The sequence below is a fragment of the Ambystoma mexicanum genome, chromosome 2q (assembly GCF_040938575.1).
Source record: "Ambystoma mexicanum isolate Mex_15411 chromosome 2q, UKY_AmexF1_1, whole genome shotgun sequence".
Lineage (NCBI taxonomy): Eukaryota > Metazoa > Chordata > Amphibia > Caudata > Ambystomatidae > Ambystoma > Ambystoma mexicanum.
Window position 1 is genome coordinate 890,927,531 of NC_090924.1, and position 11,778 is coordinate 890,939,308.

The 11,778-nt window shown below is 42.1% G+C and overlaps 1 protein-coding gene across 1 annotated transcript in view; it reads left to right on the forward strand.

Annotated features, from left to right (window-relative positions):
* Window positions 1-7,510, forward strand: part of PRTFDC1 (phosphoribosyl transferase domain containing 1) — a 394,648-nt gene extending 387,138 nt beyond the window's left edge. Inside the window, exon 9 of the mRNA XM_069648160.1 lies at window positions 5,738-7,510. Coding sequence (XP_069504261.1) covers window positions 5,738-5,785 — 48 coding nt within the window. The 3' untranslated portion in view covers window positions 5,786-7,510. The remainder of the gene's footprint in view (window positions 1-5,737) is intronic.
* The last annotated feature ends 4,268 nt before the right edge of the window (window positions 7,511-11,778 follow it).

The window sequence follows — 11,778 nt, forward strand, 5'->3', positions numbered from 1 at the left end:
TCCCCATGTGCTTTGGGAAACCACACCCCTCTGGGCCAGAGCATAATTTTAAAAAGATGGATAATTCATAGTACATAATTGTCAAAATTATATCAATAATATCATTATTCCTGTGATTTTTCTGTGCACATTTTAAGAGGTGTTAGGACTCTGTGGTATGTTCTGGGGGATAGTAGTGGAAAATAGGGTATTACTCCAAATGTCTGTATGTTAAAAATCTGACACTCCACCATCTGATGCCCATATTCCTTGTGCACATTTGTGTAAATTCTGGAAAAGTTTAGAGATTGTGTTCTGGATGAAAAGGGCAGAATTCTGTCAGAAGTGAACACAACATCTTAGAAAGACAGGGATCGGATGGTTTGGCGCTACAGAATATATATTAACTGGACATATAATATTAGAAAAATTGTACATAGATAAATATGCATTTAAGTCAAGAATAGATTTGTGTGCAAAGTGACAAGGGGAGTGTTCTTTCTGTATTCCATAAAAATGATGTTTTATGACACGGGATGACTCACAACTCAGTTCCCCAGTCAGGCGACAGAGAATCCTCTAGCCTATCAGGATTGGGTTAGAGGGTTGGGCATAGAAAGTCAGCCTTCCCACCCATTTTCAAAAGACATAAAAAGAACCATTGAAAGCCAGATAGGGACTGCTCTTTCCACTTTCTTGCAAAGCACTTTGCCGGACCAGACAATATCCAGAAGGATCATATCCAGAGCTTAGATTCCAGATAGATTCCAGAAATTTGAAGCAGAAGGCCTACTGCAAGCTAAAAGTATTCTCAGCTGGCCTTACAATTTTGCAAACTGATTTACCCCAGACTTCCAAGGGGCACATCAGAATAAAACAGCCGGGCTGTGCTGTTCGCTTCTGGCTAGAACGTTTGCCAGAACCAGAGACCCAGACCAGACCGCGGTGCCAGTATCAAACCCAGAAAGCAGAGCTGTATCCCAACCGCAGACCAGACCCAGACTGGACCGCTGTGCACTGCCAGAACTTTTGCCAGAACCAGAGATCCAGACCAGCAGAGCAGAGAGAACCGCAGCTAAACCTGTTGTCTAGATCTGTGATGAGGCCCATTCCTTCCAAAATTAGGAGTGAGTATCCAGCCAGAGCTGTGCAAAACCAATCTCTTAGTTTAAAATAATCTAATTCAAACCATTTCCACCTATTTAGAACTCCATAGAAATTGTGTCCATTCTGTGATTTCAAACCTGTGAAAGTGTCATTTGTCATTTGAATTTTACTTTATTTCTGAGAATCTACCTCCACTAAATTGTCCGTATCTTTTGAACCGTCCTAGGAGCGAGATTTAACTTTCATTTTAAAGCTAAGAACCTAAGCTTTCCAACAAGCCCAAAACCGACTTTCTACTCCTTAGTTTTTCCGTAATCGCGCTTTAAGCACTCGGAAAAAGTGCTGCGAATTGCAATTTTACTCAATTTTACCACACATTAAAAATAGCTGTCCTTGCTTTGCATTGCTGAAATTTGTTTTCAACCTGATAATCCCTCATGAATCATTGCTAGTGTTGACCTGAACTAATTCAAAGTAACTGTCACCTACCCTGAATCTCCTATAGGGAATTAAAATCATTTTTAGCATATTTTCACTTCATTGCAAATCACATTATAAGTATTTCTGCATGTTTTAAAAGCATACCGGTTGCTCCAAGCTTGCTAGGGGGGAACTAGAATTTGTATTGCATTTGATTATATTCCTGAAAATTGTGTGCTCTCCTTCCATCTCCTTATATTGCATAGGGGGGGGAGTGAATTGTCAAAAGAAAAAGTGATCATATTATCTCTTGTGGAAACCATCTTGGTTATTTCTGTGCTGCATTCTTTTCCATCATTGCATTTCCTTGAACCCATAAAAGCATTCTCAGCTACCTTATCCTCTCTATACCAACTCCTAAGTAATTAAAAAAGTGTGCTAGTGTAATATTATCCATTGTTGATCACTGTCATATTCATAAGTGTGCTATCAAATATTAGTTTATTTATAAAAGTGTGATATATATCTGGTTTAATTTTTCAATAAATCTTTTAATTTGCAAAAGAAACCTACTTCTTGGCTCAGTGAGGTCAGGGGGATTCAAAGAGAGGGGCGTTATATAAGGGTTTATCATCCAGATTATAACTTGTCCTAAAAATATATAAATAAGGGCTTCCCTTGGGCATCCCAGACTAGGCATTGACTTAGTTGGAGTGCTGAATTGTAGTCACTTAACAAGTGGAAGCCACTCTCACGACAGACGCATCTCTCACGGGGTGGGTGGCTCACCTGCTTCAACAGACAGCGCACAGAGTGTGGTCCCCTCAAGTAGAGTCCAACCATATAAACCTACTGGAGCTACTAGCAGTGTTCAAAGCATTGAAAGCCTTTCAGGAACAACTGCAAGGGAAGGCAGTGCTGGTCCTTACCGACAGCACGACAGCAATGTATTACCTGAACAAACAGGGGGCACTCACTCTCCAGGGCTATCCAAGCTGTCCCAAAACATCTGGATATGGGCTCTCAAACACAAGATGTTCCTGATATCCCAACATGTTCCAGGGGAACTCAATCTTCTGGCAGACGTACTCAGCAGAGATTTTCCTCTGCCAGAAGAGTACGAATGGCGACTGCACAAAGACATTGTATCCAATGTCTTCGCAGAATGGGGGTTTCCAGAGATTGATCGAAATGTCCCTCTGCCCACCAATCAAGCTGCCCTGCCTGTACAACATGTTGTCTCAGGACAGGGGGGAGACTGCACCCATGCCCACAAACTCTGAATTTAGCAGCCTGGCTCCTGAGGTCATAGAGTTTGGACATCTGCAACTCCCTCAAAGATGCATGGACATACTGAGGGAGGCAAGAAAGCCTAACACACGTTATTGCTATGCCAGCAAATGGAAACGTTTTGTCACCTGGTGCAGTTCCAAAGGCGTCAATCCCACCGATTCCTCGCCTTCACACATTGTGTTATATCTAACCCATCTGTTGGACTCTGGGTTAGTCTTCAATTCCTTAAAGGTTCACCTAGCGACGTTGTCAGCCTACACCACGTCACAGCAGAAGGTGTTGTGGTGGAAAATACCTGTGAATAAAGCCTTTATGGAAGGGGTTAAAAGAATGTATCCCCCATCACCCACCCAGCCCATGGGTGGGATCTAAATGTGGTTTTAACTAGGCTCATGGGACCCCCTTTTGAGCCTATGCATAAAGCTAGTGTGAAAGACCTGTCTTACAAGAGAGCCTTTCTAGTAGCTATCACTTCTATCAGAAGAGTTAGCGAACTACAGGCCCTCTCGGTTTTGGACCCCTTTGTTACAGTCTACAAAGACATCCCAGATTTGCGCCAAAATGTATTTCGAAGTTCCATGTGAACCAGTCAATCGAACTACCCACGTTCTTCCAGAGACCTACTAACATGGCCGAAAGAAGCCTTCACACACTAGATGTGCGCAGGGCAGTCATGTTCTACATGGATAGAACTAAACCACTGAGGAAAACTAAATAATTCTTTGTTTCAGTGGCAGCTGGTAGAGAAGGGGATCCTGTCTCTAAATCAGCAATATCAAGGTGGATTGTCAAATGCATCACACTATGTTACTCTTGCAAAGAGAGAACTGCCCTTCAAGCCTAGAGCACATTCTACTCGAGGCACTGGGGCATCCATAGCATTCATTGCAAATGTTCCCCTAGAGTCCATTTGCAAAGCAGCAACCTGGAGTTCTGTACACACCTTTACAAAACACTGTTGCCTAGACACTCATTCTAGGTCTGATTCTCAGGTGGGACAAGCAGTACTAAGACATCTTTTTTTCTACTGTTCCTTCTCACAACCCACCTCCAACTCCAGGTACTGCTCGCTAGTCTATGCACAGCATGTGATTCTAAGCATATTAACAAGCATTAGAAGACATGCATTACTTACCGTAAAAGCATTTCTGATGATTGTATCTGCTTAGATTCACATGCGCCCTCCCTTCCTCCCCGCTCGGGGTGGAGGGAACATAGACTTCTTACTACTTTCTCTCTTCATGTACTCACTTACTATAGCCTTGGGCTCCCTCATGGCAGAAAAAATACAATCGGAGGGACCTTGGCGCGTGAGGGATTTTGGGTACTACACACGTCACGATAGGGATAGTGTTTCAGACACGCCTATGCCGACGTCCCCTTTCGGTCCCCGAAAGACAAGATGCAATACTCCGCGGTTACCACTGGATGTCGGAACATATGCACAGCATGTGAATCTAAGCAGATACAATCATCAGAAATGCTTTTACGGTAAGTAATGCATGTCTTTTCATCGTTTATCGAGCTATCAGACTTTAAAAGGGGGGATAAGGGGATTTCAAAGGTGGCCCCAGGTTGGAAAAGGCATAATAAATGAGGCAGAATAACAACGTTGAAGGGGGCAAGGAGCAGAGGCAAAGGTGGGCAGAGAGGGAATCCCCCAAAAAGAGTGGTACGGTGAGTTGACCATGATTGATAAATACCATGCAACATTTGGAATGTAATTTTAGTACATCAAAACTTTGGTCTAGCGGCTTGATCAGAACAACTATTTCTCTAATCAGTCTTTTTGCCTCAGGAATAATCATTTAAGCTCTGTGTCCATAACGCAGCAAACATTCATTCACACATCTCCTAATAACGTATTTATCTAAAACAGTTTACTTCTTTGAATACTGAAAAATGCTTGGATCCAAAATCCCCTTTCCCTGATTTGGTCGTGCTGACCCATTCCTGATCTCTGTAAGGTTCGGGATTGTATTCTTTACTTGTGGGGTCGGGCTAGGCGATTAGTTCACCATATCCTCTGCAGGATATAAAGAGGATTTATTTACCCACCATAATCTTCCCCCTTTCTAGGGCTCAAACCTTTCATAAATTGACCTCCTCTTTTGGAATCTTGAGCACTCCATTATTTTGCTTTTCTCTCTGTGTATTATTTATATAGCCCTCTAACATGGAACAAACTGTCGTCATATCACTACCGTTCTCCCCCAATGTTTCCTTTGCCATGTACATAGTCCCCACCCATAGAATGTTCTGCCAATCAGATTCCTAACATTTGGATATTCGAGCTATCATTAATTTGAAAATTCTCTTGAATGAGACTGCATTTTTCCTCAAATGTTTCACCTGTTGCTTCCGCAGTGCAGGTTTTGAACTGTTGAAAATGTATTGGTTTCTGGAACCACGGTCTAAACTAAATGTTACCAGGTAAAATATGCAAGAAATGAAATCAAATCAAAGGGCAAAAAATGAGAAAATATAATTAATCACATTTATTTAATATTACATAATCACCATGTGTGTACTAAAGGGCATTCCCTAAGTAAGTCTTTCAAAATCTGTTTGGGGCTTTTGTGTCAACATCTCGGTTAAGCATGGTGTGTTAACTGAGACTTCAGTTTCCTTATAATGGCAAATGCATTTTTCTCTTCTAAAAAGAAAAACCTCCTCCTAATGTCTGTTCAGTTTAGCTTCCTGTCTTAAGATTTCAGACGCATTTTTCTGTCTTTTTAAAAGGCACCTCTCCTGCTGTCTGTCCAATTATGTAAAGCAGCGTCAAAGCTAATTTCCCGCTAAATGCCAGTCATTGCCTGTGGGAGATTGTGATGAGGTTGTCATGTGCATTTTTCCAACATCATTTCCGTGTATTATCCAGAATGCTGTTCGAGTCTTTGCCATTATTCATACTGACATGTCTTTTGCCACTTTTCAGCATATATGCATTATCAATGAAACCGGCAAAGAAAAATACAAAGTCTGAGGATTCAATATATTCACTGGAAGATATGGAGATGCATACTTCTGAAAACCCGGCCACATTCCGCCAGGAATTCTGAAACCCAACTGCACATCGGAAGATGCCATCAAGTCTTTTTTACTGAACACTCCTGACAAATGAAGTCACTGTTGGTGGCTTGGCCTACATGCATGCTGCATATGTGCACTGTATCACAAGTTCTGGTGCTTCAAAATGTTCATCATTACTTCGTGCCATTCACAAGTTATCAAACATGACATCCAATTCCATTTTGGATTGGTATAGGGCAAACGATTTCCCCATCTTATTAGCCTGTATCACAGATAATCTGATCATTTGGAAAGACATATTGGTGCCAGTACAAAGCGTTCGTTCAAGATCTATGTTTGGCCATAAGGCCATGAAAGCACATCATGGTATAAACAAAGGGTTGCAGGGTAGATGGCAATCAAAGCTACCGCCCACCCCCCCACCCCCAAAGGGGAATCGCAGCTATGTTTTAACCCAGAGTACCCATTCCTAGTTGCAGTCCCCGCAGCGACGAACTTCCGCCAGTCTGTTACTTTTCCTATGCCCCTATTCTGTTGCAGGTCCTCAAGAGCCGCTCCCCAATGTGTAGCTGCCGTAAAGATGCCGTAAAGACGCATCTTCACATGCCTCGTCATACTCGGTCTGCATAAATTACACCAGAACTATCTTCCCCAACCAATCTTACTATGACCCACTGCCCAATAATGTGTGTTTTTCTACACTACAAAAACCAAACGCACATGAGTCCGACCCGCTACGATATTGCAGTGTAACAGCATAACCATGGAAATCTTCTGAATTCCTCTAATCTCAAATGATGGCTTGTGACACATTTGCTTCCTTTTTCATAGCACACTCCCATACCTTGGTTTTATGGTTGGGTCCCTCCCTTACCACCACTTCCCACTCGTTCCCATTATTATACCGATTTCCTGTCTGTTTTGGGTAATTTTGGTATTGATCACAAAATTCATTTTTTGTGATCCGGGAGATTGTGCTCCTTTTTGTTACCTTATTTTCCTTGAAGGTATGATGAACCCATTATTGCATGTTTCTACTTGGGCATTCGTTTAGAGGCCGCATCAGATGTTTTTGTGGCTCTGTCAAGTTATTTGAATTTAGCGGTATTAGATGCAAGAAATAGTTGATGTGAAATTCCTTCTTTGTTTCATCAGACAGAGAATGCATTCAGCTTCTCCGTGTTCTCTCAATGTACCTGAGATAGCTTTATGCATTGTTGTGCTCCATTTCTGTCCTACAATGAGGGGGATAAACAACTTTAAGCTCACAAGACAATTTCTGGGATGCACTCTGAATACTTTCCAGAGGGGCCCCACAGGGTACAAGGGGCACACATGTATGAAATGTGACCAAAAGCAAAGTCTTCACAGGCCAGTCCAGGCGTGTTCCATAGCTGATGTTTCATATCTCATTGTAATCTGCATTTGTGTATTTTACTGTGAAATGAGCCTGCACATGTTCATAAAACGTACCAGAGTCCTTTTGTAAAATATCCGATTTGCAATTATGCATAGTTGGTTGAACTGTTGTTTCATTGCAGATTCTTTTTCATAATGTCACTCATTTATAAAATATTTACAGTGAAACATATTTTGGAGAATATTGTATCAATTGCAAAGAATGTTGGTTTTTGACCTACTGAATGCCAATGGGAACAAGTAAATCGTGTAAACCAGACTTGAGATCGTTCTTTAAAAAAAAATGTTTTAAAAAGCTTTACTTCAAAGAGTGAAGGGGCACCTTTAAAAACATATTATTATTGGCCCCATTCTCCATAATGATAACTATAGTTTTCTATAAGGGACTCATGTCATGCTGACTTGATATGATTTGAGTCTGTGAATTTTGTTTCAATATTTTTGTATTTTAAAGTAGCAGACAACAAAAAATGCATCTCATGATCAGAAGAAAGGACCAATGTACATGCAGCCAAATAATTAATGTATATGAATGATGCTGTGGAATAGTTTTGAGATTGTGAGCATCAGGGTACACATTACAGAAACTTTTCACTGGTGCAAATGCAAAGTTACACAGTATCGGCACTAGTGCAAAAAACAACAACATTGGGGCCATGTTCAAAGACATTTGTCAAAAGCAATTTTTCATGGTATATGCACTAGGGTTACAATTTCCCTAGTGCAAAAAACATGCACTTTCAATGTTATGTCATGTTCATTGATATTTTTATAGCGCCTTTCACCAATGGGATGGTCTCAACGCGCTGAAGGTTGAATGCCCTTGGGAACCGCAGTCCAGGTAAGTGTAAATGTTCAGAGAAATAAATAGTGCGTCTGTGCACTAGATTTGTGTGCAGCTAGGCTGGATTTATCGTGGGGTGTAACTGAATTCTAATGCTGGAGGTGGTGTGCAGAGTATGTAAGACAGGTAGCATGTGTACAGCTAAGCCGAATGTCGTGGGGGTAGCTGCATTCTAGTGGAGGTGGTGCTGTGCAGTGAGTAGGGTATGTCGGATTGTGTGCAGCAAAGCCTAATTTATTGTAGGGGATAGCTGCATTTGAATGCTCATTGGGATGTGCAAGGTGGTAAAGATTGTGTGCAGGTAGACCGAATTGGCTGTGGGGGGGATAGTTGCATACTAGTATTTGAGGTGCTGCGCATGTGTAATCTTCGCAATTCTATCCAAATGTGACACATGGCTAATCTTCACAAATCTATCTAAATGTGACGCATGGCTACTGTGCTGCATCTAGTGATGCCCTCACTACTTTCCCTGAGGCCGCTTCCTCCTACGTGGCCAGGGGATGGCTGCAGCTACCTGATACTGACCCTGGGGGCGGCTATGATGAGGGAGGACCACCTGTGGGGAAGTGCACCTTGGGGAAATGATGTGACATGGTTGGAGGCAACCACATACCCGCCTTCCCTTTCAGGGATGTCTCCTCGATTCTCCAGACTCTAATGGCATATTGTCATTTCCCTCCCCAACATTTTAGTAGATCCTCTTTAGTTTCCCACCATGATCCCAGTAGGGACCACATAGGAACTACTGGGACGAGGAAAAGATCAGGAGCAGTTCACTGCCTCAATATAATTCAAGCGGAAAATCCCCAGCCACTGACATGAGGAAGAGACCAGGAGTAATATAGATCACTCCTAATGAAGTTCAGCAGTTACTCATTCAGTGTCATTCAAAAGGCAGAAACATGGCCACTGACAAGTATAAAACACAGCGGTCTAGTTGTTGGAAAGAAGTCATTGTGGTGGGAAGTTTAAATACAGGCAACCCAGCTGACAGGGGTGAAGGGAAGGAGAGTCGCGAGAAGGAGAGCCGAGAAAAGGGCAGTAAGGAGAAGGAACAGAGAGAGCTGCAGATGCGGGTCTGCCTGTCTGTCGGCAACACAGCTGAAATCCACACGTAGGTATAGAGCCCATTCCGACTTCGGACACAAGAGAAGGAGGTGCCAGCGGTTCACTACGAGAAAGAGAAATGCTGCAGGAACGGCGCACAGAAGAAACAGAAACCGTATCAAGACTGAATTTAACTGGGCACACAATGAACCAATACAGAAAAGCAGACGAAGGTGAAGCAACGCCAAAGGTAACATTTAAACCAAGGCAATGTACAAGGGTTACTGGGTTGCCGGCACACTGATGCCGTTAGTCAGAAACAAATTGAAAGGAAAGTCGTGAAAGCGAGGGGAAGCTTGTAACTAATGAGGAATACAAAGATAAATGGGAAGTTGGATGGTATAATAAATTATACTGCTTCATGAAAACACAAAAAGAAAGCAAATGGGAAGCCCTTGAATGTGTGTTAAACAAAGAGTAAAACAATGCTACCTTTTAGGAGCAGGTATAGGTGAAGGCAAGTTGTGTTTCATATATGAAATCCTGGCAGGAGAGTATACCATGTGAAGAGAAGTGTGTATGAAATATTGTGTGAAGCGATGCATATGTACTGTGGTGTATTAAGAAAGGAAGTTAAAGAAAGACAATAACATTGTCAACTGTGAAAAACTGCTTGGAACTAGAAGTGAAGCGAAACCTTGTGGAAGGGAACAGCTTCCTCAATGTGAATGTTCTGAGGGGAGACAAAGATCCTCTTGGAAACTTGGTGATTTTTTTAATGAACTGATTGTTTAAGGCAAACAACCTAGAGATGGAGGCTCTTCCTAGAACTGTGAACTTTGTCTGCAAGGACACCCTTTTATTGACTTTTGAACACTTTAAGAAGGCAAGAAACAGAATCATTTACACAATAGATTTTTTAGAGTGTGATGTCCAGAAAAGGGTTACAGACACAGGACTTAGTTTTATTTGGATATCTTTACATTGACAAACTCCTTAGCTTTTGGTTGAGGTAGGGAAACTCACATTAGGGATAGTGAGGCATTTTCCAAACCCCTTTTTTCATTTAAAGAAATGTTTATAGCCACAACCCTGTCTCCCCTGTCTGCGTTTCTCATTCCTGGCCCCTCACACTGCTCTTCACAATTCTATCTAAATGTGACACACAGTGGCTAACTATCGTGGGTGGCACAGTTCAGCAGAATTGCCAACTATAGGACTACATGCGAAATATTGATACCATACACAATTAGGCTATATTTTAACAGGTAATACGAGTGGTGGGGTTTTAATGGAATACAGTAATGGCTGTACCCCCCCCCCCCCACCGACAACACATCAGTTGCTGTAGGTTGTCTGTGTGGGGTGTCCCAGGTGAACAAGGGCAAACATAGAGTGCTGCTTCTCAGCAGGGAGGTGCCCTTTGCCTCTAGCCCTTAGCTGATGGCTGCCCTGGGGCACTCGGTGAAGACTGCTGCTCCCTGCTGAAAGCCACTAATCATGGGCTGGGTGGGTGGAAAAGGGGTGACGGGGACAGGGGTAGTAGATAGGAGGGATTGGAAGCCTTCGGTAGGTGAGTTGAGGTTTTGCGGACAGGAGCAGCCAAAGCAAGTAAATCATTAAATAGAGGCGAGCAGATGCAAATGCATTTTTTCACCAGGGAAATGCTTGCCCTAGTGCCAATACAGTATTGGTGCTAGGGCAAACTTTGTCATGGTGGAAAACTGCATTCAAAGGGCATGTTTTTTGCACTAGGCCAATTATTTCCTTATTGCTCATTTAATGAAAAATAGCACTTGTCACAGTGCAAATGTTTTCTAAAATGACCCAAATTATTTTGCATAAGTACAACCTTTTGCCTAGTGCTAATACGGTGCAACTTGCCACTCTCACTGGTGCAAGGTTTCTGCAATCAGGCCCCAGGTGGCCATACTAAATTTTCAAGCAGTCTTTTGTCTCCCATGCCATAATTGTCCACACCTTTCTTCCTCCCTTCATTTTCTCAATGTTTGACCTAATTCAGCAAATATACCTCCATCCAGTAATTCCCCAAAATATCTTTAAAGTTGATACTGAAGAAGGGTGCTTACTACTCCACAGTGCTCTGGTGTCCAGCAAATGCAAAAGCTCAATTTACAAAACATCCCAGTCAATTACTGCTGTACTACTATTGCCGTGACATCTGGTCTGAACATCCCAATGTTGCTAATAGCAAAGTTATCACACTATTCATAGGCAAGCCCCCAATACGACGTCCGGACAAACCCATCCTCCTTGGAGCAAGCAGGGCTGCTAAGTTAAAGTGTGTATCCACTTTTGGATATACCCTATTCCCATCACACAATCTTTAACTATGTTTCATCACTTTTATTTTACCTTACAATTTTTATTAGATAAAAGCAAATGTTAAAATTACAATCAACGTGCAGCAATGTAATTGCTCCTTGACCACATGCCAAATGCAGTGCTCCTTTCGAAAGGTCATAATAACTAGTACTGTAAGGCATGTCCCCTCAGGACAGTGTTGACTGTACTTAATCAAAAAAGCTTTAAAAATGTATAAACAATTTAAAATAGATCATACAGTTTTAAAATATAAAAAGCAATTTTACTTGCTAAACTTGCAACAATAA